This window comes from Macaca nemestrina, chromosome 7, assembly GCF_043159975.1.
Source record: "Macaca nemestrina isolate mMacNem1 chromosome 7, mMacNem.hap1, whole genome shotgun sequence".
Lineage (NCBI taxonomy): Eukaryota > Metazoa > Chordata > Mammalia > Primates > Cercopithecidae > Macaca > Macaca nemestrina.
In genome coordinates, this window is record NC_092131.1 from 141,613,656 (window position 1) to 141,641,366 (window position 27,711).

Below are 27,711 nucleotides of genomic sequence, written 5' to 3' on the forward strand. Positions count from 1 at the left end.
TAAACTCTTTCAAAATTAAATTGGCTTCTCATTCAACTTCTGGGTTTGTTTGTTCCCCAGTTTACCAGAAATTGAAAACCACATCTTTCTTCTGCTTAAAAATCCACAGAATAAAATGGTGCAATTGCTGTGGGAAACAATCTGACAGTTTTCTGAAAAGTTAAACATAGGCTGGGCCTGGTGGCTCACACCTGTACTCAGCACTTTGGGAGGCCGAGGGGAGGATCACCCGAGGCCAGGAGTTTGAAACCAGCCTCAGCAACATAGAAAAAAAAGTTAAACATAAATTTACCATACAACAATTCCACTCCTGATTATCTACTCAAGGGAAATAAAAATGCAAAGTTCACACAAAGACTTGTACACATAAAATGTTCACATAAATGTTGCCCTCAGCAACATTATTCAGAAAAGCCAAAAAGTGGAAACCATCTAAATGTTCATCAAATGTTGAATGGATAAAAAAAAATGGGCATATCCATAAATGAGCTGCTACTGAGCAACAGAAAGGAATAAATACTGATACATGCTACAACATGGATGATCCTTAAAACATTACGCTAAGAATGCAGACACAAAAGACAACATATTGTATGATTTCATTAAATGAAATGTCCAGAAAAGGCAAACCTATAGAGACAAAGTAGATTAATAGTTGCCTGGGGCTGGAAAGAGGCACTGATTACAAATGGGCACACAGGATTTGGGGGTTAATGGAAATGTTCCAAAACTTTATCATGTTGATGGTTGTGAAACTTCATACATTTACTAAAAGTCACCTAATGGTACAACTAAAATGAATGAATTTTGTGATATGTAGCTTATAACTCAAGCTATTTAAAACACACATAAACATATACACACACAGATTCCCCATAATGCAGAAAATAAAGTACAAAATCTCTAGCATGGCAATGAAGACCCTGTCTAGTCTGCTTCACCATTTCCGGTCCAACAACCTTCATTTCCCCAACACAGCGATGCAACAGTTTTTCCTCTTCCCCAGAATATGTGGAGCTGTTCACACTTCTGTGCTTTTTTTTCCCCACACCTTCTTTTCCTCTTCCCCAGAACATGTGGAGCTGTTCACACTTCTGTGCTTTTTTTTTCACACCTTAAAACCCACAGCCCCTTTGCTACCCAGTGAACTCCTATTCATCCTTCAAGACCCAAAGTAAATTAAACTCTGAAGTAATCTCTAAATTGTCTCCATCAGAATGAATTTCTTACTCATTTGTGGTCCCATGGAATCCGGCCACCGCACTCCAGCCTGGGTGACAGAGCGAGACTCCGTCTCAAAAAAAAAAAAAAAAAAAAAAAAAGAAGAATCTTCTATATATATCATTTCCTTTTTTTTTTTTTTTTTTTTTCCTTTTTTTGAGATTGATTTCGCTCTTGTTGCCCAGGCTGGAGTGCAATGGCATGATCTTGGCTAAGTGCAACCTACGCCTCCCAGGTTCAAGTGATTCTCCTGCCTCAGCCTCCCAAGTATCTGGGATTACAGGCATGCGCCACCACGTCAGGCTAATTTTGTATTTTTAGTACAGACAGGGTTTCTCCATGTTGGTCAGGCTGGTCTTGAACTCCCAACCTCAGGTGATCCGCCCACCTAAGCCTCCCAAAGTGCTGGGATTATAGGCTTGAGGCACCGCGCCCGGCCCACCATTTCTTCTGTGCATTATAAGTCTCTGTACAGTGCCACCTCCACTGTGTTTTGTTCATCTTTGATTTTTCTTTCAGAAAAATTATATAGTAATAGCTAGTATTTACTCAACATTTACTCTTTGCAATGCACTTTTAATATATTCTAGTCCTCACAACAATTCTGTAGGTGAGGTATCACTGCCTCCATTATTCAGAGGAAGAAACTGAGACTCAGAGGACACACAACATGCCTAGGATCACACTGCCAGTAGACAGAAAAACTGAGATGCAAACCTGAGATACATATCTACTGGAATCCAAAAGTCCATGTTCTTGCCACTAAGCTTCTTGTGGTTTACAAAACAGACAAGAAAGGATGCATATTGTATTGTATGTTACTCCGCTGGGGCTGCTATGACAATTCCATAGCCTGGGAGGCTTAAACAACAGATATTTATTTTCTCACAGTTCTGGAGGCTTGGAAGTCCAGATCCAGCTGCCAGCCAATTTGGTTTCTAGTGAGAACTCTGTTTCTGGCTTGCAGATGGCTACCTTTTTGCTGTGTCTTCACTCGGGGGAGAGAGTGAGCTGTGGTTTCTCTTCTTCTGACAAGGGCTGTGAACTCCATCATTGGGACTGCACCCTTGTATCTTAATCTAAACCTACTTACCTCCTAAAGATACCACCTCCAAATACCATTAGGATTCCTTGTAGTAAACAAAAATTATAGGAGGCCATTAGGCTCCTATAATATGACATATGAATTTATATATATACATATTCATATAACATATGAATTTTGGGAAGACGCACAATGCACATGTTGGCAAGACTTATGAGACCTAAGTTTTAGTACCAGTTTTATCACTGATCATGTGATGTTGGAAAAGTCACTTGACAATCTTGAAACAAGCCCATTTCCTTGTAAGGAAAACGAGAGGGTTGGACTAGATAATCTCCAACTCATGTTCTGGTTCTAAAAATTCTGATTCTGTGTGCCATCTTGCAACCACTGAAACTCAGATATACCAGTTCAGAGCATACTGTTTGGTGATGATCTGAAATCTCAACACAGAGCTGTATGGTGATGCTACCATATCACACTACCATGGGCAGGTACCTCCCAGGAGCGTGAGCTCTTGAACCATTAGAGCAGTTCCTTCGGGCCAGGCCAGGCGTCCCCAACTCTCCCTCACTGCATGCTTTGTGAGAAGGTACCCAACACATGAACTTTGACACTGCCTTCGTCCTACACAAGCCATCCACATCACCTACCTAATAAGAAATACTATCTGGCCGGGCGCGGTGGCTCAAGCCTGTAATCCCAGCACTTTGGGAGGCCGAGATGGGCGGATCACGAGGTCAGGAGATTGAGACCATCCTGGCTAACACGGTGAAACCCCGTCTCTAGTAAAAAATACAAAAAACTAGCCAGGCGAGGTGGTGGGCGCCTGTAGTCCCAGCTACTCGGGAGGCTGAGGCAGGAGAATGGTGTAAACCCGGGAGGCGGAGCTTGCAGTGAGCTGAGATCCGGCCACTGCACTCCAGCCTGGGTGACAGAGCAAGACTCCGTCTCAATCAAAAAAAAAAAAAAAAAAAAAAAGAAATACTATCTGTGGTCAGGCGCGGCGGTGGCTCACGCCTGTAATCCCAGCACTTTGGGAGGCCGAGGTGGGCGGATAACGAGATCAGGAGTTCGAGACCATCTTAACCAACACGGTAAAACCCTGTCTCTACTAAAAATACTAAAATTAGCCGGGCTTGGTGGCGCGTACCTGTTATCCCAGCTACTCAGGAGGCTGAGGCAGGAGAATCACTTGAATCTGAGAGGCACAGGTTGTAGTGAGCTGAGATCGTGCCACTACACTCCAGCCTGGGCGACAGAGGGAGACTCCGTCTCAGAAAAAAAAAAAAAAAAGAAAAAGAAAAAAAGAAATGCTATGTGCACAGTGCCAGGCATTGGTTAATTTTTTTAAGCATTCACAAACACTGTCTCCTAACTGGCCTCCTCCCTTCAATGAATTCCATAGGTTGCCAGGTGAACTTTCCTGAAGCACAGGCAGCCAGTTCTGATCGTGCCATTAAGTAAGCTTTTTTGTTGTTTGTTTCCTAGCATTTTATTTCTTATACAATAAAGTCAAACTTCCTTCGTCTGGCTTATAAGGTCTTATGTGTTCTAGCTTCAACCAGTTTCTCCAACCCCTTTTTCTCTACTATTCAGAAAACTTGCATTCCAGGCAAAATAAACTACCTATGTTTTCCTGTAGCATATTTTTTACATTAACATAATTTCTAACAATATTCTAAATCATTCTAAAACGTCAGCCAGGTGTAGTGGCTCACACCTGTAATCCCAGCACTTAAGAGAGGCGAAGGGGGCAGATCACTTGAGGTCAGGAGTTCAAGACCACCCTGGCCAACATGGTGAAACCCCACCTCTACTAAAAAAACACAAAAATTAGCAAAGTGTGGTGGCGTACACTTGTAGTCTCAGCTACTAGGGAGACTGACGCAGGAGAATCGCTTGAACCTGGGAGGCAGAGGTTGTAGTGAGCTGAGATTGCACCACTGCACTCCAGTCTGGGTGACTCTGTCTTAAAATAAAATGTAGAACATGCTTCCCTAATAGCACACATTTTGTTTATGCAGTAGGTTTATGCAGTTCCTTGTATTAAACAAAATTATAGGAGGCCATTGTTTTGAACTTCTGTACGAGACCCCAACAGACCAGACTAAAATAAAAATGGAATCACTCACGGTCACCGCACCAAAAATGAGTTATCTGGCCCTCCAGGAAATCAGGAGATGGATAACAGGCCAGTTTCAATCTTCAATCAGCAAGATAATGAATTTCCTCTGTTTTAGTCCTTACGGCAAAGAGTAACTTGAAGTGACCTGATGTTAACCTATCAGTTATCTTTCTGTTGTTCTGTCTCCACCTTACCAGGAAAGTAACTTTGAAATGACCAATCTGCTTTTTGTTCTTTGTTTCTGCTTTCTACAGCCCTTTTTTCTGTCCGTAAAGCCAACCTCCTCTGTTCCACTCATTGGGGCATTCATTCCATTTTATGGAATGAAGTGTTGCCTGATTCTAGAATCGCAATAAGGCCAATTGAGATCTTTAGATGTGTCAAATTTTTGTCTTTTGACACTTGTGCTGGTCTGTCTAGAATGCCCTCTTCATTCCACATACCCACATTCTTCAAATGAGCCCACATGGCAGATGCCCAGTGCAGTAACTGACATGTAAGTACTCAATACTATTCAAAGCTGCGTTTTGCCCCTCACACTAGCTATTCCTCTCCCTCTAACCTCAATTTTTTCTATACACCTTTCTTATGTAGCTTATTACTTTCTATTGTATTTAATGTAAATGTCTTAGATTGCCAGAGATCCAAAGCACTGGAAAAATCAGTATTCAGTCTTAGTCCATGTGTACCCAGCACCAAACAAAATTACTGTTTATGGTCAATAAATCTTTCCGTAGTGAATGATAACAAAACTAGTGTTTGAACCAGAATGGTCTCTGGTGGAAACTGACAGCTAAAACTGGACGGGGAGTGGAGCAGAGGTGAAGGAGTACTTAATGAGGCCCTACTATGAGCCAGGTACTGTGCAGAGCACAGCTTCATCCTTTGTTTCATTTAATCCTTTCCAAAAAACCGTATGAAGCAGCAGTAACAATTTCATCTCCATTTTACATATGAGGAGTTTGGGTTAGGGAAGTCAGGAAACTTGCCTGAGGTCACAACCAAGTATGTTTGGGTCTTTCCAGTACTGCACTTGTCGCTTGTCCTCCTTCCAATTTATCACTCCCCTCCTCTCCCCGACGAAGGTCGAGGACTTTCTAGGAAAACATGCAGCCTCCAACCACTTCCGCCTGGGGAGCCCAGTCTCGCCCTTCGCTGCCAGAACCACACGGAGCGCGCGTGGCGGGAGTGAAGAAGGTGAGCTGCAGTCCGGACGCAAGGCCCCGCCCACTATGTCGCTGGTGACGTCATCACGCAGAGCCGAGTCGGCGCGTCCACATCCTTTAAATATGGTCTTTCCCGGGCGCGCGCGACAATGTGAGGAGTGGGGTGGAGCGTGTGTGGTGTGTGGCTGCGGCCTGGGCAAGAGCCGCCGCGGACCATGAGGTGGGCGGAAAGGCTGTGTTGCAGCCGAGACGCGGACGGGAGGGCGCTGCTGGGCCAGCGGGCGTCCTCATGCAGGGGCGGGAGGAGGGAACATGGCGGCCGGGCCAGGACCCTTTGCTCCTGGCTCTGCGCGGCTCCTACCCCTGCTTTGCTTGCACTTTTACCTGCCTTTCTGGAACTTGTTTCCCCTCTCCTTGTGTCCCCTTTCCCTCAGCCGTTTCTTTTGCCTTCATCGACTCTTCCCCCCGGCTCCACTCTGGGTGGAAGTGTGAGAGGTAGATTAAGTGGGAGCCGGTCGGGCCCGTCCGGTGCCGAGAGACCGACTCCTAAATTTGACTAGGTTCTCGTATGTCACTTTATCAGTCTGCCTGGGATCACAGGAGAAATACTGAACATGAAGACATCAAGCCTGATTTCTAGTCCTGATGATGTCTGTAAGTGATCTTGTGAAATGTCACTTGAGTTGACCTCAGTCTCCTCAAATGTGAGGTTCTCTGAAAGGCCTAAGATTCCTGATGTCGAGGTAGCTTTTGTCATGCGGTGCCTGCCAGAATCTGCCCCAAAACAAAGCATGTTCGGGAAAACAAAAGCAAGATTTATTTTGGCAGTAAAGGAATGGAAAACGGAGTTGACTTCCAGTTCCATGCCATCAAGTGGTCTAGTATGTAAGCAATGAGAACACCATTCTGTTTCAGCTCTTATTTCCATAGTGGGTGTCCTAAGAGTAACACTCCCGGCGTAGATTAAATAGAAAAAGGCTCGTTCTGTATGGTCATTGCTGCTTTGCCACAGAGAACCTTGGGTCTGCTGTATTCTGTTTTAGGTGCCACAGTCTGTTGAGGGTAGATATTTAGGGAGAGATTTTTCCTCACCTAACAGCAGCTAGCCTAGCCAATCGCTTGCTTTTGATCTTGGCCTTTTGTTTTTCCTCAGCTGAGTAAGTTCTGGAGGGATCCTGCCTCTGTTGGAGCCTTCGCAGCCAGGCAGCTGTGAACTGTGAGCTAGAGTGAAGCAGAAATCTAGAAAGATGAGCTCCAAGATGGTCATAAGTGAACCAGGACTGAATTGGTGAGTTGTAGCTACTTTGTAATCCACTGAAGAGGAGTGTAGTGGGGCTGATGGTTGACATAAGAAAATAGATTCCTGGCATAGAGAGATTTGGAGGAAACAGAAGATACAAGTTTAAGGTTTCCGAATTTACATTATCCTCATCCTCAAATACTGAACGCTAGAGTTATGGCTGACTACACTTCCATTCCTATATTGGAACAACAATTCAGCACTCAAATTCTTTTTAGGTATAATTTCCTCAGGTATTTATTGCTGGTCTCCTGAAGGTCTCTCTCAGGTATTTATTGCTGGTCTCCAGAAGGAGAGATTCTGGAATATTCTTGTGTCCAAGAACCTTGCCCATTTCCATGCAAGTAATAAAAAAGACCCTCTTTAAGAATAGACGTGCTTACTCCAGCCTGGGCGACAGAGCGAGACTCCGTCTCAAAAAAAAAAAAGAATAGACATGCTTTCTGTTATATTGAAATCTATATCAAATGATAATATGAATGCATAGACTGTGTTTTAGAAGTGAATGAGAACTTTGCAAATAGAGAGCCTGGTTAAATATTATAGTGGTTTTGTAGACATCTAGCTAATACATGTGCTGATTTAGTTCATTTTAACACACATTTACTGAGCCAGCCAAGAAGGATCAAATGTTATAAACGGTTACAAAGAGTATTAAAATAGTACCTGACTCAGAATATTAAGTCAGTATGTTCAATAAGTATTTGTTTACTGCTAGCAATACTCCCGTCCCCAGGGAGCTCACAATCCCTGAGGCCCTTGACTTTGTTTTTATATGATGTGCAGAAACTTAAGAATTTATTGAGATGTCACAGATACAATACCACAACAAGGTAATAAGAAACTATAGTGGTACATAGCAAATAAAACATTCTAATTTTACCATTAATACCTTAGTATGGTTTTTTGGATAAATGCCTTTAAGAACAGTTAAAAGAAGAGTATGGAGCAAATATGATAGAATTTCCTATTTGGGCACTAGGACACCCAGAAGTTTGATTAGGTAAGAAGTATGCCCATTTGCATTCCTTGCCAGTGCTATGAAGTATGCGTTCAGATGTAGCACAGATGATCTTATATACCGCTGGCGTTGTGGAACCAGTTGTAGTTTAGAACCTTTGCACAATGTTGTAGCCCTTGGAATTATCCTTTTCCACAGAATTTTACTGACCTTTGTCCTCCCTAGATTAATGGATTCAGTGTTTTCAAATTTTTAATTCCTTCATTCAAACAGCATTTTTGGATGCCTAACTATATGGAAAGCATTGAATATATGTTCGTCTCTAAATTAGTTATGGTGTTATGAAAAATCATATCACCTTTGAGGTGGTTTTAGCAAACCATTGATTCCATTTGCCAAAGTAAACAAAATAGGTAGGATATGTAGTCTTCATAGTGTCTTTTGGCTCAGCACAGTAGTGCATGAAACAAAAATAAGTTGAGAAGTATTTTCTTTTCAGCAACCAATATCTTAATGTTATGTCCTAGAGCCAGAAGTGAGGCCAGCCTTTGACAGACCCTTGATTATACTTCAGTCTTTTCTATCTTTAACTCTTCAGTCTCTGTGACATTTATTTAATTATGTACTGAAGAAAATGCAGGGCTGATTATTGGAGCTGGAGAATTTCATAATGGGCCTGGGTTTAAAGCTATCAAGAAGTAACAATTCTAAGCCCACGGATCTGATATATGAAATTAAACATAGTAAGGAGAGATTGTCTGGGGATGGGGGGTAAGAAAGTATGAAATTATAAGTTACAATTGTGCCATTATGTGTCTTAGCATGAGATTTTGAATTGTCCAATGTAAGTAAATTACTTTGTTTCACAGGGATATTTCCCCAAAAAATGGCCTTAAGACATTTTTCTCTCGAGAAAATTATAAAGATCATTCCATGGCTCCAAGTTTAAAAGAACTATGTGTTTTATCCAACAGGTAATATGTTTATTTGGTTATTTATTTCCATATTTGATTGTTGTTTTTCCGATAGTTGAAGTTTTATGTGTATCTCTAATACATTCAAATTATAGAAATGTTTGAATTATAGAAATATTCAAATTATAGAAATGTTTAAAATAAAACAACTTTTAACACTTTGATATTTCTTTTCAGACCTTCAGTCCTTTCTCCACACATGAACTGCGAAACAGTTTTATAGTATTTTATAATACTATGCTAAAGTGTCCCAATAATTTTTATAATGCTATACTGATATAGTATAATAGTATACAAACATTTATACCAATAAATGTTTTAGTGTAGTACCAATATTATACTAATAATTGTTTAGTACTAAATAGTATACTATTTATAACATATGCACATGCACACATACGTACACATGTATGCAATACAAAATAGAATCATACTAAAAATATACTGTAAAACTGTTTTGCAGTTATCTATCATTTAAAGTGATAGTCTGAATATCTTTTCATGCCCCAACATTTAGTTCATATCTTAATGGTTGCATATTACCTCACTATATAGCTTACAGATGTACTTTTAATTCATTTAGCTAGTCCTGTGTTGCAAAACATTGTGTTCCCTTTTTTCTTTTTTTTTTGTAATTAAAAATATATTGGTAAATTTTTATAGTTACTTCTATAAGATACACTCACGGAAATTGAATTGTTTGGTCAGACAATATGTACATTTTGTATTTTGATAGATACTGCCAAATTGCTAAAGGTTTTTTTCCTCTCTGATATTTAATGACTATTAAATGATAATTTTTACTTCTTACTGCTCACTTGCCTGTAGTAGCTCTTCTATCCTTTTTGATCGACTATTTCTACGATGTTGTTAATGAATCCGAAAACCAAGTAATTGAGTTTACTAGAAAAATGTGTAAATACACCAAATGAAGAATTAGGAAATACCCCCAGGGAAGCTCAACATTTACTTTCTTCCTTTCTCCTTTTACATTGGAGGAAGTGTATCTCCCCATCTTTTCCTGCTTTCTCAGTTATCTTTTCTGTCCGTTGTCCCCTCTTACTCCTCTAACTTTGTTCTCTCCCATTTTCAGTCATCTTGATTACTTTTTGGTTTTTGTTCTGTTTTTTTAAGAGACGTGGTCTTGCTGTGTTTCCCAAGCTGATCTTGAACTCCTGGCTTCAAGTAATTCTCCACCTTGACCTCCCAAAGTGCTGGGATTACAGCCAGGAACCACTCTGCCTGGCCAGCTTAATCAGTATTTGAACATGCTCAAGTTTTCCTGTTTTAAATAATCCCTGGACTCCACATTTTCTCCCAATTACCTTCTTACCTCTTCTCTCATTTATACTTAGACTTCTTTAAAGACTTGTATATGCTCACTGGGAAGAAATGAGGAACAAAAAAGCTGTAAGACATACAGAAAACAATTAATAAAATGGTAATAGTCCTTACTTATCAATAACTTAAATGTAAACTAATTAAACTCCCCAATGAAAGGATGGATTGGCAGAATGGATTTAAAAACAGGATTAAAAACTTTCCATTTACTGCACATCCTACTCCACTTGCTGGGATTACAGGCATGAACCACCCTGTGCAGCCCATAGCTATATTGTATTCTATTGTTGGGTGAGTATAATTTTTAGATTGACCTCTGTTGATAATTTAGCTTGTTACCATTACTGTTAGAAATGTGAGCATCCTTTTTGCATGTGCTTGTGTAAGTAGGATAAACTCCTGTCAGTAGAGAGTATGTATATATATTTATTTTGATAGATGTTGCCAGATTGCTATTAAAAGCATTAAAGAAAAAAGTGCTTTTTTGATTCCATCAAATGAATGCATAAGTTTACATAAAAACAAGCAGAAGTTGTAGTAAAGAGACAATTTTAGTCCAGGCTCAGTGGCTCACACCTGTAATCTCAGCATTTTGAAAGGGTAAGGCAGGAGGATGACTCCCAGCCTGGGCAACAAATTGAGACCCTGTCTCTCCAAAAACAATTCGCTGTATGTAGTGGCACATACCTGTAGTCCTACTTACTCAGGAGGCTGAGGCACGAGGATCACTTGAGCCCAGGAGTTTGAGACTGCAGTGAGCTATGATTGTGCCACTATATTCCTGCCTGGGCAACAGAGTGAGATCCTGTCTACAAAAAAAAGAGACAATTTTTAAAAAATAAATGTTTTAAAGAGGCAGTTTCAGAAGCAACTTTCTTCTTGCCAAAGTGCATAGTTGTAATATCTGTGCTGGTGTTGGATATATAAAGTTAAAGCAGTAGACTCCCTTATGTATGTACATCTATGGATATTTTTAAAAACTATTCGTTATTCAACTTACACAGTTTTTTAGGATAACTAATTTCTTAAAACTTACTACCAATTAAATAAAGAATAGTCATTGTTTATTTGGATCAAAAATTGCTATAAATGCTATTGTCCTGGGATTTAGAGAACATATGTCTGTCTTTAAAAAAGGGAATCATCTCAGGTCAGGCGTAGGTGGCTCACACCTGTAATACCAGCCTTTAGGAGGCCAGAGCAGCTGGATCACTTAAGCCCAGGAGGTCAAGAAAAGCCTGGGCAACATGGTGAGACCCTGTCTCTACAAAACTACAAAAAATAGCCAGGTGTGGTGGTTGTGCACCTGCAGTCTCAGCTACTGGGGAGGCTGAGGTGTGAGGATCACCTGAGTCCAGGGATGTTAAGGCTGCAGTGAGCCAGGATCACGCTACTGCACTCCAGCCTGGGCAACAGAGTGAGACCTTGTCTGTCTGTCTGTCTGTCTGTCTGTCTCTCTCTCTCTCTCTCTCTCTCTCTCTCCCCGCCCCCTCTCTCCCCCCCTCCGCCCCCTCCCACACACACACACACACACACACACACACACACACACAGAGATAATCTCGGCTGGGCACAGTAGCTCATGCCTATAATCACAACACTTTGGGAGGCTAGGAGCAAGAGGATCACCTGAGCCCAGGAGTTCAAGACCAGCCCGGGCAACATAGCAAGACTTTGTCTCTACACATAATTTAAAAATTAGCTGGTGTGGTGGCATGCACATGTGGTCCCAGCTGCTTGGGAAACTGAGGTGGGAGGATCACTTGAGCCTGGGAGGTCAAGGCCACAGTGAGCCGTGCTCACACCACTGCACTCCTGGACAACAGAGCAAGACCCCGTCTCAAAATTTGAGACCTTATCTCAAATTAAAAAACAAAAAAACAAAAAACTTTAGTCTCAGCCTTTCTCTTTTCACACTAAAAATTTCTGGTATTAATCTTCGTCTTGCCACTGCTTCTCATTTTATTTTTAACTTTAGAGTTAAAGTCTTGCCATGTTGCCCAGGCTAGACTCAAATTCCTGGGCTCAGGTGATCCTCCTGCCTCAGCCACCTGAATAGATGGGGTTATAGGTACACGCCAGTGTGCCCAGTTTATTTTAATGGTTCAAGTCCACTTCTGTTCAGCATATCCCAGGTGTGGATTGTAGCCTGGCTTTGCACAAGGAAAAAGGCATTTTGCTGGAAGTTGGGCATACCTAACTCCTAACATATTTTTTTCTTAGAATATCCTTGTTTTCTTTAGATTTCTATAGAGCACAAAATAATCTATTAGTATAATTTACCTTGTACTATAGAAAAAATACACAAGTTATTGATATGTTTCTAGTCTTTTTTCCTAACCTTAAGTTTTATTAAGAATTATTACAGTCATTGTTATAGTAATTACTGTAATAATTCTTAATTACTGTAATAATTATTACAATTATTATTTCAGGCTTTATTGTTTACAGTTTTCTTGTGGAAAAACAAGGCCTTTTATTCTGTTAATTTCAAGATAAAAAAAATTTTCCTTTTGCTCTCTGTGCTCCATAAGTGTTTGTAAAATGAAAGGACAACTTGAATAGTGTTTTTACAAATGAATAATATAAAAAGTTAATATTGTGTTACTTTTCTTTGAAGCATGAAAAAAAAATTACAGAATATTTCCAAAGTCTCCCAAGAAAATAAAAAAGGATTTTAAAATGCCCCATGAGCCATTCATGTAGAAATAGCCTTTTTTAGTTATGTAAACAATGTAAACAATCATGTAAACAATTGCCTTTTTTTTAAATTAAAGTTTCTGTTTGCAGATATTCATAACTGAATTTTAATCAAACAAGGGGGGAAATAGCCTTTTTTTTTTTTTTTTTTTTTGAGACGGAGTCTCGCTTTGTCGCCCAGGCTTGAGTCCAGTGGCACGATCTCAGCTCACTGCAAGCTCCGCCTCCCAGGTTCCTGCCATTCTCCTGCCTCAGCCTCCAAGTAGCTGGGACTACAGGCGCCCGCCACCACGCCCGGCTAATTATTTTGTATTTTTAGTAGAGACGGAGTTTCACCGTGTTAGCCAGGATGGTCTCGATCTCCTGACCTCGTGATCCGCCCGCCTCGGCCTCCCAAAGTGCTGGGATTACAGGCGTGAGCCACCGCGTCCGGCCAGGAAATAGCTTTAAATAGAAATATATATATATAAAGCTTTAACACATTTAATTTAGGAAAATAAATCAAACTCAGAAGATACTAGTAGACTTGAAATGGAGATTAGAAGCACCATTCTCAAATGCGACGTTTAAACAAGCTACCAAACTAGTACTTAAAGTATAGGAAACTTAAAAGTTTTGGATTCTGCCCTGTTTTTGTTTTTGTTTTCCATGGAAAGTTTAAGAAAGGAGAATGGGCAGTTGACAAAATGCAGGGGCAAAACTGAAAACCGTCAACCAAAATAGAATATAATGCTGTATACGTGGATAGAGAAACCCTGTCAGATGCTTTTGGTTTACACCCTGATGAAGATTTTGACAGCACTGCACAAGGAAATGATCTTGATGTGCTACCATTTCATTCTTTGCTGAATGTAGCCAATTTAAACTGCTAGAATTCCTTGACATTCCTAGTCTGGCATATCTGAGTCAGCATCTTGTTGCTGCAGCAGCTTAATTAAATTTGCCAGTTTTTGGCACAGGACAGACATGTTCTCATATTCAGAGAGACAGCTGTGTAGCAGTATTGTTAAGAGTGCAGACACAATACTGTTAGGTTTGAATAGCTCTCAAGACATTTTCTAGTAAGAAGTCAATTTGCTGTAATACATTTCTCCCAAGATCAGCAGTTAATGTTCATTTTGTTAACCTAAAATATGCTTATTTTTATACAATTATTGGAGAAACTTTAGTAGCTATGTCTTTTTTTACCTGTGTTATTTTCAGAGCCAACCTAAGCATCCTAATTTTAATTTCCAAAATTCTTCTCCCATTCGTTTATCAGCTCTTGGAGTAGTTTTTTATCCATTGGTTCGCTCTGAGAGAGTGGTGTTAAATATTTTTTTCTTTATTTGGGGACCTACATATTTTCTAAAAAACTGTTGTCATCTTTTGGAATTTTTGACATATTTATTCTAGTATTATAAAGTTAATTTAAAACAAATCAGGAGTAGTTTGGATGGAACGTAACTCACCCTTTGTCCAGATGCAGATCTAAATTAGTAATTCTCAGCCGTTTCAGAATGATACCCTCCCACTTTTTATGACAGATATTTATAAGAAATAAGATACCTCGGCCGGGCGCGGTGGCTCAAGCCTGTAATCCCAGCACTTTGGGAGGCCGAGACGGGCGGATCACGAGGTCAGGAGATCGAGACCATCCTGGCTAACACGGTGAAACCCCGTCTCTACTAAAAAATACAAAAAACTAGCCGGGCGAGGTGGCGGGCGCCTGTAGTCCCAGGTACTCGGGAGGCTGAGGCAGGAGAATGGTCTAAACCCGGGAGGCGGAGCTTGCAGTGAGCTGAGATCCGGCCACTGCACCCCAGCCTGGGCGACAGAGCAAGACTCTGTCTCAAAAAAAAAAAAAAAAAAAGAAATAAGATACCTCCTTTACTAGCTTAAAATGAAATTAATAGATATAATTTTTAAAAACAATAAGTGTGAAATAATTTATTTTTATGTAAATTCATAGAGACTACTGCATTATGAGATATAATGAGGTAGTGAGATGCATCAGTTAAAATGAATACAGTTCATTTATTTAAGTTCATTTAAAATATTTAAGAGAGAATAAAGCATACCATAAAATAATCATAGGAAAAATGAAATGTACTGTTAGGATAAATAATAACAGACTAGACTTATTTGTACCTGGTAAGAAAAAGCCTGAAAGGGACTGTTGAAAGTTATGCAGGATAGTAGTGCATATTGCAGGCATTTAGTCTTCCCCCCTTCTGAATGCCTTTAATCCCCCCTCTTTTGTGACAATCCAGATACACCTGTAGGCTTCCAGAAGGCCCTGGGGACATTAAAACTGCCTTGATTGAGAACCACTGCTATGGATATTTTCTCTTCCTTCTCTTTTTCTCCCTTAATCCCTGATCATGATGTTCTTAGGATTCACTTCAGTCACCTACTTGGTATGTTCACTTTGGAAACCTAAGTTCTCCATAGTCCCATTGTATTGATGTACATATCTACTTTTCTTTCTTCTTCATTGACTTCTCTAATGCACTTGATTATAACATCCTGGAGATTGGAGATGGTATTGTACTTAGTGTTGTATTTCCAGTACCTAGCATAGGCTGGCACATGGTAGTTAATAAATATTAACAAATGGAGGAATGAAGAATGAGTCAGCAGATGTCCATCTTTCTCATTAGTTTCCCTTCCTTTCTGGATTATTGTGTAATTTGGAGCCAGGTTATAGGAACAGTTACTGTGGTGGAAATTACAGTCGTACAGGCCAAGGAAGTATAGTTTTTGATGCACTTCTAAAGTCTCTTATTTAAAATGTAGATTATAATAACTGAATAGCAAAAATAGAGATGGATTATGAATAAGATAAGGAAGTTGTGTTCATATGCCTTAATTTGGATAAGGTGACTTCTTAAAAGTAGGGGTAGCATTTGTGAATCTGAGTAACAGAGAAACTCTCTAAAATAAAAGAAATTTATTTGGGTGTAAAGCATTGCAATGGGAATATGTATGCCATAGTAAACTATGTGCGTATTCAGGGAGGTAAAGGAGGACAAAGATTTTTAAAGGAAAAAATTAGGATTATGTGATTGTTTTGAAATAGTTATACTTGATCTTTGAAAGATAGTAACACAGGTGACACCAATCCAAGGTTGGACGGGCAGTTCCTGAACAAATACCCTTGCAGAAGTATTTTGTTATCAGGAATTCAAACATGAGAACTCTGTCTTCATGGCCTTCACTAGCTCTAATTATTGGGGGGGGGGGGGTTTGTTTTGTTTTGTTTTTTTAAGTTCCAGGGTACATGTGCAGGATGCGCAGGTTCGTTAGGTAGGTAAACATGTGCCATAGTGGTTTGCTGTACTTACCAACCCATCACCTAGGTATTAAGCCTAGCATGCATTAGCTATTTTTCCTAATGTTCTCCTACTCCAACCCCACCCCACAACAGGCCCATGTGTATTCCCTTCCTTGTGTCCATGCATTCTCATTTTTCAGCTCCCACTTTTAAGTGAGAACATGTGGTGTTTGGTTTTCTGTTCTTGTGTTACTTTGCTGAGGATAATGGCTTCCAGTTCCATTTGTGCCCCTCTAAAGGACATGATCTCATTCCTTTTTATGGCTGCATAGTATTCCATGATATCAAGGATTTTTAAACATTGGTGACTCCATTGTGATTCTGACAACCTTCACACATTCCATAAACAAATATGGTAACAAGTTCTGAAACTGCTCACTACTTTCTCTTCTGGTACATTTCATTAAAGATATGCCAGGAGTTTTGTTTGGCATCCATGAAAAGCATAAAGTCATTTGCATGAACTCAGCCATGTACCAGAGTGATAGAGGATTGTACAACTTTTCCAAAACCATTACTGCTTTCAAAAAATACGGTGCATATGTTAGAATTCTCTTAATTTTTGAGATAAGCAGAGGAAATCGGAACATTTAAAATCTCAATGAATTTTTGTTAACCTCAAATTTGTGATTCCATTACATTGTGTTCTTAGTAGGTTTTGTTCACCATATTAACTGATAAATCTTAGTGATGAATTTAAGTATTAAGAACTCAAATTGTAATAAAATGTAAACATAAAATACCTACATATGTAACTGGCAAGAATGATTTTCCCCTCTTTATTGATGGGGAAAAAAGTTATAAATTGAATAAGTATGCCTCTTCCTCTCCATCAGGTAATTGAAGGTAAGTTTGCATTGTGAACCTATCCCACAGAATACTTAATCTACTTTAAATGGCTAAACATCAAAATGCAGGTGGCAGAGTTAGATAATAATCCAGAGTTTACTCTGTTAATCACGCTGTATTCTCCGTAGTGATTGAGAATCATGACGTTCCATGATAGTAATCTTCATGTGAAAAGCACATATTTGTAAATTATATTTTGTTTTCCAGACGTATAGGAGAAAATTTGAATGCTTCAGCAAGTTCTGTAGAAAATGAGCCGGCAGTTAGTTCAGCAACTCAAGCAAAGGAAAAAGTTAAAACCACAATTGGAATGGTTCTTCTTCCAAAACCAAGAGTTCCTTATCCTCGTTTCTCTCGTTTCTCACAGAGAGAGCAGAGGAGTTATGTGGACTTGTTGGTTAAATACGCAAAGATTCCTGCAAATTCCAAAGCTGTTGGAATAAATAAAAATGACTACTTGCAGTACTTGGTATGTATTCTATTCTTCAGTTTCAGGAAAAAATATTAAAAATTAGGAAATATTTTTATCTTAAATTTACATTTATGTTTTTAGGTCTGCTCATCTTTTTTAAAATGGAAAATTTAAGGAGATTACTTGACAGAGCAATGGTGCTTTAATTCTTTTGTTGATTCCATTATAGTTCAAGCATTTTGCTCCACTGCTTAGCATGTCTTACTCCGTTTCATCTTAGGTACTAGCAGTAGAACTTTACATAGATTATACCAATTTTAAATTATTGCTTAATTATTACTTCAATTAAGACTTTTCCAAATTCTCTCAATTATATAAATGATGCTGTGCTGAACATCTTTGTAGCAAAATCTTTGTTCATATCGATGATAGTTTCCATAAGATAAATTCTTAAAAATAAAACTGCCAGACCAAAACATACGCATATTTTCAAAGCTTTGATCTGCAGTTACACATGCGTAAATTGTTCTACAAAAAGTTTAAACCAGTTTGTTTGTACCTCTGTTGTATGACAGGTTTTGAAAAAACTGTCTTCTCTAATCCTACAGGGATAAGGTAACAGAAAATTGAAATCAAATTTTAAAAAAGAAAAAAACTATCTTCACTAATATTGGACATTACCTTTTTTGCCTTTAATTTAAAATTGGAAAAGTGATCTCTTGCTTTACATTAATTTAATTTATGATTACTAATGAAAATAAACATTTTCCATATGTGGATAAGCCATTTTTATTTTTTCTTTGGTAACTTGCTTGTTTATATTATTTGCTCATTTTTCAATTTGGATGTATGTCTTTTTAAAAAAATTTGAGGCCAGGCACGGTGGCTCGTGCCTGTAATCCCAACACCTTGGGAGGCTGAGGCAGATAGATCACCTGAGGTCAGGAGCTCGAGACCAGCCTGGCCAACATGGCGAAACCCCATCTCTACTAAAAATACAAAAAATTAGCCAGGTGAGGAGGCGCCTGTTGCCCCAGCTACTCGGGAGGCGGAGGTTGCAGTGAGCTGAAATCGTGCCACCACACTCCAGCCTGTGCAACAAAGCGAGACTCCGCCTCAAAAAGTAAATTAAAAAAAAAATTTTGACAGCATTTTATAAAATCAGCTTCTCAATTCCTGAGCATGTATTGTATAGTCTTAGTCATTTGCTTTTCTATTTTGTGGAGTTTTTAATAGCAGTTTATCGTTACCATGTAATAACTTTTACTGACTTCTTTGATTTCTGCTTTGGATTTGATACTTTAATTATTAAGTCCAAATTATTATAGCAATGATTAAAAAATTGTTTTTTAATGAAACTTTTTATCCCAAGACATGTCTACTTTTTTAAAAATCAGGATATGAGAAAACATGTGAACGAAGAAGTTACTGAGTTCCTAAAGTTTTTGCAGAATTCTGCAAAGAAATGTGCACAGGATTATAATATGCTTTCTGATGATGCCCGTCTCTTCACAGAGGTAAAAATCAACTCACATTTGTGTAAACTGCCAGTGATAGGCAATAGCAGCATTCTGAAATGTGTGATGATTCACCCAAAAGCATTTGGAACTGTCAATATTACCAATTTAAAAACCGCAGGTCTTTTCTTCATCATGCATTAAAATAGTTTAAAAACTAACATCTCAAAATTGTGTACTATAGTATATTTGTATGTATATTTATATTCTTTAACGATCCAACTATTATATCATTACATTTTACTCACGTAATAGTTTGAACTGACCCACTGATTTCACTTGTGAGAGAATAGTGTTTAAAGAGTTATCCTGGTACCTAAAAATCTGGTACTTTAAAACTCAGTCACGGGAACTTGTGCTCATTATGTTTGTGGTAACCAGCCACAAAATGATAAACTTCAGCTCTGAGTTCATTTTTTGATACTTCACTCATTCATGCAAATTTATTAGCAAGACCTGTATATCATCCCAGCTCGTACCCTACCATCATTCATTGAGCCTACCAGAAAATTAAAGTATACTACTTAAATAGGCAAGACGTGTGGCACACGCCTCTAATCCCAGCACTTTGGGAGTCCAAGGCAGGCAGATCACCTGAGGTCAGGAGTTTGAGACCAGCCTGGTCAGCACAGTGAAACCCCGTCTCTACTAAAAATAAGAAAATTAGCCAGGCATGGTGGTGGGCGCTTGTAATCCCAGCTACTCAGGAGGCTGAGGCAGGAGAATCACTTGAACCTAGGAGGTGGAGGTTTGCAGTGAGCTAAGATCGCACCATTGCACTCCAGCCTAGGTGACAGAGCAAGACTCTGTCTCAAAAAAATTGGATAAAGTATGCTACTTAAATAATAACTATATATGTACATACACATATATTTATAGTAGAGTTTATAAATATCAGTGTAAATTTAAGCCTTTAAAACTGGTCACTGTAAACAATAGTGTTAATATATTTAACACTGCTGAACTCTACACTTAAAAAGGGATAAGATGGTAAATTTTACCATAGTTTTAAAAAGCAAAACTAGGCACTGTAAGTTGAAGGACAGCAGGAGTATTACACTTTCACTGTTTTAAAAAAAAAAAAAAAAAAACAGGCCAGGCATGGTGGCTCACACCTATTTTTTCAGCACTTTGGGAGGCCAAGGCAGAAGGATTCAGCCCAGTAATTTGAAACCAACCTGGGCAACATGATGAAATCCCATCTATACAAAAAATTTAAAAATTAGCTGACATGGTGGCATGTGCCTGTAGTCCTAGTCCTAGTCCTAGTCCCAGCTACTTGGGAGGCTTAGGTGGGAGGATCACTGAAGCCCAGGAGATGGAAGCTGCAGCGAGCCTTGATTTTGCCACTGCACTGCACTCCAGTTGGGATGACAGAACGTGACCCTGTCTCAAAAAAAGGAAGAAAAAACAAAAAAAAACCACTAAGGAAGAAATTTGTTGTTAATATGAACCAGAAGAATGATTCTTGTAAATAAATTAATTTGATTTTTATTTTCTGTGAACCTAAATATAATGTATCCAAATGGAATGTCATAATTTTCTATGTGGAAAAGGAGCTGGCAGCTATTCTTGTTTTTTAATAGTGGCTTTTAAAAGACCAGAATGATGTTTTTAATACATAAGTCGTAGTTCAGGCTGGAGTGCAGTGGCACAATCCTAGCTCACTGCAGCCTTGAATTCCTGGGTTCAAGTGATCCTCCCCCACCTCAGCCTCCTGAATAGCAAGAACATGGGCATAGGCCACTGCACCTAATTTTTTTTTAGAGACAGGGCCTCCTATGTTACCCAGGCTAGTCTCAAACTCCTGACTTCAATCCTCCTGCGTCAGCCTCTCAGAGTGCTGGGATTATAGCCCATCTTTCTTAGGAAGAGTCTTTACAAAGTTCTGCAGTGGCCTGCATGATCTCTCCCCTCCCTCCCATCCCCCATCCTCACTTTCTACACATTGTCCTATCAGTTATTCTGCTCCCACCTGCGGACTGGCCTTTACATTTCTTCAATACTTCAAGCATAGTCCTGCCTTAAGTCCTTTGGCATTTGGGGTTTCTATTTTTCTCTCAGTCTGTTCCCCGGATTTCTGCATGGAATAGTGTCTTGATTCTTTTATGTCTCTCTCTGTTCAGATGTCACCTATCAATGAGGATTTCCCTGATTACCCTATGGAATGTAGTATGACCCTCACTTTTCCCTTTACCATGTTTTATTTTTGCTTATTGTCCTTCTCCTCACTGTTTTTGTAAAACAGTGCCTTTTTGTAAGTGCTGTTTTATTCACTGATGTAGTCTCCCAATGACTAGAATAGTGTCTGGCGTGCTTAAGTGCTCAAGTGCTCAATGTAAATATTTCTTGTGTGGATATAAAACTGTACTTTATTAACAAAGTACATTACTTGGTAGCTAATGGTAAATGATAAACATTGTCATGTTTTTTTCCATATTGATGTGGTAGCACATTTTCTCTAAGTTGTATTTTACATCCCCACTGCAAAGATTCACTGATACTTTTCTAAGACCTTTTAGTTTTAAGATTTTATGTTATGCAATGTCATGTACATATGGAAAAGTATATAGAACAAAAGAAAAAATAGATACAGCTTAACAGATCATTATGTAGTAAACATCTGTGTAACTCTTACCCAGGACAAGAAATAAAACAATACCAGTAATCCAGAAGCCCCCTGTGTAGTCCTCCTGTATAATAAATAACATTCTCCTTACTTGAATAAATAATCACTGTCCCAGCTTTGGTGGTGATAAGTTGTTTGCTTTTTGTGTGTATATGGAGAGTGGTAGTTCTACTTCTCTTTTGCCTGATTTTGTGGGGATTTTTTTTTTTCTTTTTTTTTAAGAGACAGAGCTTTGCTCTTGTCGCCCAGGCTAGAGTGCAGTGGCACGATTTCAGCCCACTGCAACCTCTGCCTCCTGAGTTCAAGCTACTCTCCTGCTTCCGCCTTACAAGTAGCGCCCAGCTAATTTTTGTATTTTTAGTAGAAATGAGGTTTCACCATGTTGGCCAGGCTGGTCTCGAACTCCTGACCTTGGGCGATCTACCTGCTTCAGCCTCCCAAAGTGCTGGGTTATAGGCGTGAGCCACCGTGCTTGGCCCCTTTTGCCTGATTTTGAATTTTATGTGAACAGAATGCTTTTGGGCCTGCCTTCTTTCATTCAGTATTGTGCTTTTTAGATTCTTAAGTTGTGTGAGTTATAGTTCATTCATTTTCATTTCTGTCCATTTTTCCATTATATGAATAAACTACAATTTATCCTGTTGATCAGAACTTGGGTTGCTTCCAGTTTGGAGCTATTCTAAGCAGTACTCTTAAGAAAATTCTCATACATTTATTTTGGTACACATATGCACACGTTTCTGTTGGATATATAGATGCTTCTTGACTCATGATAGAGTTACATCCCAATAAACCTATAGTGAATTAAAGATGCATACACCTAACGTACCAAATAGCATGGTGTGTTTTAGCCTACTCTAAATATGCTCACAATACTTACATTTACCTACAGTTGGGCTTAATCATCTAACACAAAGCCTATTTTATAATAAAGTATTGAGTGTCTTGTAATTTATTGAATGCTGTGTGTTGTGACAAAATTGCAATGATTTGGCACCATCGTAAAGTTGAAAAATCATTTAGTGCAACCTTTATAAGCTGGGGACTGTTTGTATACCTAGGAGTGGAATTATTGGGTCATAGAGTATGCATATCTTCAACTTGAGTAGATTTGCAAATGGTTTTCCAAAGTGGCTATACCAGGTTATATCAATTTACATTCTAACCAGCAGTGTTCAAGTGTTCTGTTGCTCCACATCTCAGATAGAGATATATATATACACACATATATATATATATGGGGGGAGGGGAGAGCACACGCATGTTTTCATATGCTTTTTGCTCACTTTTTCTTGCAGAATAACTGTTCATTTTTTCTAATTGATATGTAAGATTTCCTTATATATTCCAAATACAAAAACTTTATGGGCTTTGTATGTTGCAGTTTTTCTCCTTTTTCTGTTTTGAATTTTATCTTTTTATATTAACAAGCTAAAATTGTATATATTTATTTTGTACAATATGTTTTTAAAATATGTATACATTGTGGCAAGGCCAAACCAGGCTAATTAACATATGCATTACCTCACAAACCTATTTTTTTGTTGTGAGAACTCTTAAAATCTACTCTCTTAGCAGTTTTCAATTACATCGTAATTATCATCACCATGTTTTACAATTGATCTCTTGAACTTTTTCCTCCTACGTGACTGAAATTTTGTGTCCTTTAACCAACATTTTGACCACCACCCCAGCTATTAATGCTCACTGCCTAGATGCATTCATTCACTGTGGTTTGCACAGTTGTAATATTCTGATTGCATCATTTATTCATTGGAATAATTTTTAAAAGATATGCTTTCCCTTATTTACTATTCGGTTTCCCAGTTCATGTAGCTTACCATGGGACAAAATAAATACTAGATTCTTTCCTTTGAAATATCACTTTTTAAAAAACTAGTTCCTTTTTATTCTCCAGTGATGATGTATTTTCTTTTTTTAAAATGTTATTAAATCATGGAGTTAAACATATGTGTGTTTCTGTCCACGAAGATTATTATCCTTTGTAAGCCTCAAATAATACTAACTCACTGAGAGGCTCTTCCTACTGGCTTTTCAGTCAATCTGGTAGTCTTTGAGGCTCATTTTCTACATTTCCTGCCCTGGCGCTGGAATCAGCCATTTTCTAGAGCCCTTGTTTCTTTTAGTGTGAAGTGATATTTCAAGACTACAATGTGGGCACTACGGATGCTCCTGGGTTGATCATTGTTTTGAGAATAATTCAGTGGATAGAACTAGGAAAGAATATCTCATATGTCTCATTTGCTTTATCCCACATTACACTCACAACAGCCTCAAAATAACAATACTAGTGATCAATACGATAACAATTGAAATTATTTTTTGTATGCTCTTCTCATTCTCCCCCACATTTTTTAAAAGATTGTACTGTGTTGTTATTGTTAGAGCATCATATAGCCGTTAAATCCTAAAGCCTCCCTTTTAAATCCACATTTAATTTTTAAAACTATTGAGGTATAATTTACATATAAAAATTACTCATTTTAAGTGCATTTCTTTTGTGAAATATCTATTGAAGTATTTTGCTGATTTTTTATTTGCTTTTATTTTTATTAAGCCATAAAGTTTCTTTATATAGTCTGACTACAACTCCATTATATATAGTTTTCTTCCAGTTTGTGATGTATTTTTACATTTTTTAAATAGTGTCTCAAAGAACAGAATTTTAATGGTCTAATTTATCAAAAATTCTTGTGGTTAGTGATTTCATGTATTCTGGCACAGAAATATTTGCCTATCCCAAGTGATTCTCAGACTGGCGTCAGTTTTACTCCTTCCTCACCCACCCCCCATCCTGCCCATCCCTAGGACTTTGACAGTGAGACATTTTTGGTTGTTGCAACTGGTAGAATGCTACTAGTATCTGCTGCTTAGAGGCCAAGGATGCTGCTAAACATACTAAATGCATGTGAGTGACGTCCCATACAACAAGGAATTATCCAACTGAAAGTGTCAGGCATGCTTGCATTGAGAAACCCTAATCTAAAGGGCTTATAGTTTTAACTTATACACGTAAATAAGTCTATGTTGATTTCAAGTTAATTTTTGTGTAAGATACAAGGTAAGGATCAAAAGTCATTTCTTTCCGTATGAATATCTAGTTGTTCTAGCATAGTCATTTTCAACTGAGAGTGACTTTGCCTCCTAATGGACATTTGACAATGTCTAAAGCTTGGTAGGGGTGCTGATGGCATCTACCGGGTAGAGCCAGAGGTGCTACTAAATATCCTACAATGTACTGGACAGCCTAACACTACAAAGAATTATGTGGTCCAAAATGTTAGTAATGCCAATATTGAGAAACTCTGTTTTAGCATAGAGTTTGGTTGAGAAGGGTATTTTTTCCCTTACTGAATTACCTCGTCACCATCACGTGGATCAACTTTTTTTGAAGACGGAGTCTCCCTCTGTCACACAGGCTGGAGTGCAATGGTGCAATCTCTGCTCACTGCAACCTCTCCCTACCGGGTTCCAGCGACTCTCCTGCCTCAGCCTCCCAAGTAGCTGAGATTACAGGTGCCTGCCACCACACCCAGCTAATTTTTTTGTATTTTTAGTAGAGATGGGTTTCACCATGTTGGCCAGGCTGGTCTCGAACTCCTGACCTCAGGTGATCCACCTGCCTCGGCCTCTCAAAGTGCTGGGTTTACAGGTGTGAGCCACCATGCCCAGCCTGGATCAATTTTTGACTCTGTTTTGTTTCATTAATCTGTATGTCTGTCTTGATGCCAATACCATATGGTCTCGATAACTGTAGTGTTATAGTCCTGAGATCGTGGATTCTTTACATTCTCATGGAAATTTTGGAATCAACTTGTCCATTTCTACAAAAATCTAGGTGGGATTAAAACAGTGTTCAGCTAGATTGCTTTCCTTTCTTTTAAAAATAAAATCTGATAATCTCTTTTAATTAGAAAGTTTAGCTATTTACATCCATTATGATGACAGTATGTATTGATTTTGTTTGTGCTTTCTGTTTTACTTTTTCTGTACTCTCTTCTTTTTTTTTTTTTTAAACTCCTTTTGAGGAGATTGACATTTTTCCTCTTTTTCCCCTCTCTGTTGGTTTGGAAATTACATGTCTACTTTCTGTTTTCTTAGTGGTTACTCTTGAATTTTTACAGTGAATAATTCCATTATTCAATATCGACTAGCCTCCCGAACAATACAGAAATCATAGAACATTTTGACTGTCATTATATCCCTCTTGACTTGTATGCTATTTGTTGTAATGCAGTTTCTTTTTTAAATCTACCCACATTATTATTTTATATGGACTATGTTTGTTTTAATTTATCTACAGGTTTGCCAAATTTTGGCCCACCGTTTCTTCTTCTCAAACCTACATTCTGAGATTCTTTCATTCTTCTTGAAATCCTGTGTATTCTAGATGTGCCTTTGATGAAGGTCTCTTAATGGTGAACAATCTCCATTTTTTAAAATTTGGAAATCTTTTATCTATCTTGTTCTCATTTTACTAATATAATTTTATTTCATACACAATTCAAAGTTGGCACTTACCTTTTTTCCACAACACTTAAAGATACAATCCTACTTTTTCATGTTGTTGTTGAAAAATGTATTATCTAATTGTCGTTTCTTTTAGGGCTTCTGTCTTTTCTTACTGTAATTTTGGTGTTTTAGAGTTTCATAAAAATATGCTTTTTAATAAAATCCTGCTGGCTGATTGTGTTTACTGTGTCTGGATTTATAGCCTTCATCAGTTCTGGAGAATTCTCAACCATTTTCAATGACTGCTGCTTCATTTTCTCATTTCTCTTCCTAGGATTTCCAAATTTTTCCAAGGCTAGACCTCAGTGTGTCCTCCATTTCTCTCTCTTTTTTAAATTGTGGTAAAGTATACATAACAAAATTTACCATTTTCACCATTTAAGTGTACAGTTCAATAACATTAAATACATTTACATTGCTATGCAACTGTCACCACCATCCATCTCCAGAACTTTTTGTCTTCCCAAACTGAAACTGAGTACCCATTAAACAGTAGCTCCCTGTTTCCTCTTCCCCCTAGTTCCTGGCAACCACATTCTGTTTCTGTCTGTATGAGTTTCACTACTCTAGGTTCCCCATATAAGTGGAAACATACAGTATCTGTCTTTTTGTGACTGGCTTATTTCACTTAGCATAATGTCCTCAAGATTTGTCCAAGTAGTAGCATGTGTCATAATTTCTTTCCTTTTTAAGGCTGATTAATATCCCATTGTGTGTGTGTGTGTGTGTGTGTGTGTGTGTGTGTATGTGTGTGTATATATATTACATTTTGTCTATCTGGTCATCCATTGATGAACACTGGAGTTGCTTCCACCTTTTGGCTGTTACGAATAATGCTGTTATGAACATAAGTGTACATATATCTGTTCAAATCCCTGCTCAAATGTAGAAGTCTTATGTTTGACTTCCCACCTGATCTTAGAACTGGTTGAAGAATTTGCCCTCAAGCCACCTCACCTTTCCTAGGTTTCCTTACTCCTCACTGCTCTAGTTTCTCCTCTTTGTGTTGATTTATGGTTCTTGCATATTTTCCTTGCTTTTCACCAAGCCCAGAAATATTTTTCCTTTCTAGCCCAAAATAAAATTTAGGGAACATTTTTTATAATGATAGATGTGTATTGTATAAATGCGTATGCTTTTGATGAATTTAATTCTCAAGATATTTTGAGTATTAAACACTAATAGCACTCAGTGCGTGAGTGATGGGTAACAGCCTGAATCTTTTAACCTCCTGTGTTCAGTTAGTTATTTTTCAAAGAAAGATAAATTACTAGTATAAAACTTTTTTTTTTTTACTACATAAGCTAAATAATGATCCTTTAGTTAATTGAGTACCTACCAGTTGTAAAATACTTTCGATAATTATATAATGTAACAGAGTGTAGGTGTAAAATTGTCTTAGATTTTCCTTTGACTCTCTTGCTGTAGTTACTGAATTAAGTAAATTCAGTTAAAAACACTGTAACATCCACTACAGTTTTACCAGGAATGATGTGCCAATGAATATCTAACAAAAATAGTCTCTATTTCACGTAGTTCTTATGTATTACCTTCCTTTGCATATTCAAATTCTTGTAATAACTACCATAGGAAAGGAATGTTACAAGTGAAAGTTAACT

At 38.2% G+C, this 27,711-nt stretch overlaps 1 protein-coding gene across 4 annotated transcripts in view; it reads left to right on the plus strand.

Moving 5' to 3' along the window:
- Positions 1-5,640: 5,640 nt before the first annotated feature.
- LOC105489261 (interactor of little elongation complex ELL subunit 2) overlaps positions 5,641-27,711 on the plus strand; it is a 58,494-nt gene continuing 36,423 nt past the window's right edge. For 2 of the 4 annotated variants that reach the window (XM_071099366.1, XM_071099369.1), the window contains exons 1-5: positions 5,641-5,780; positions 6,714-6,848; positions 8,691-8,795; positions 17,209-17,470; positions 18,811-18,930. In XM_071099366.1, coding sequence (XP_070955467.1) covers positions 6,808-6,848; positions 8,691-8,795; positions 17,209-17,470; positions 18,811-18,930 — 528 coding nt within the window. In that variant the 5' untranslated portion in view covers positions 5,641-5,780; positions 6,714-6,807. Of the gene's footprint in view, positions 5,781-6,143; positions 6,215-6,713; positions 6,849-8,690; positions 8,796-17,208; positions 17,471-18,810; positions 18,931-27,711 lie in introns of all 4 variants that reach the window. The other 2 variants (XM_071099367.1, XM_071099368.1) reach the window with 2 other exon arrangements.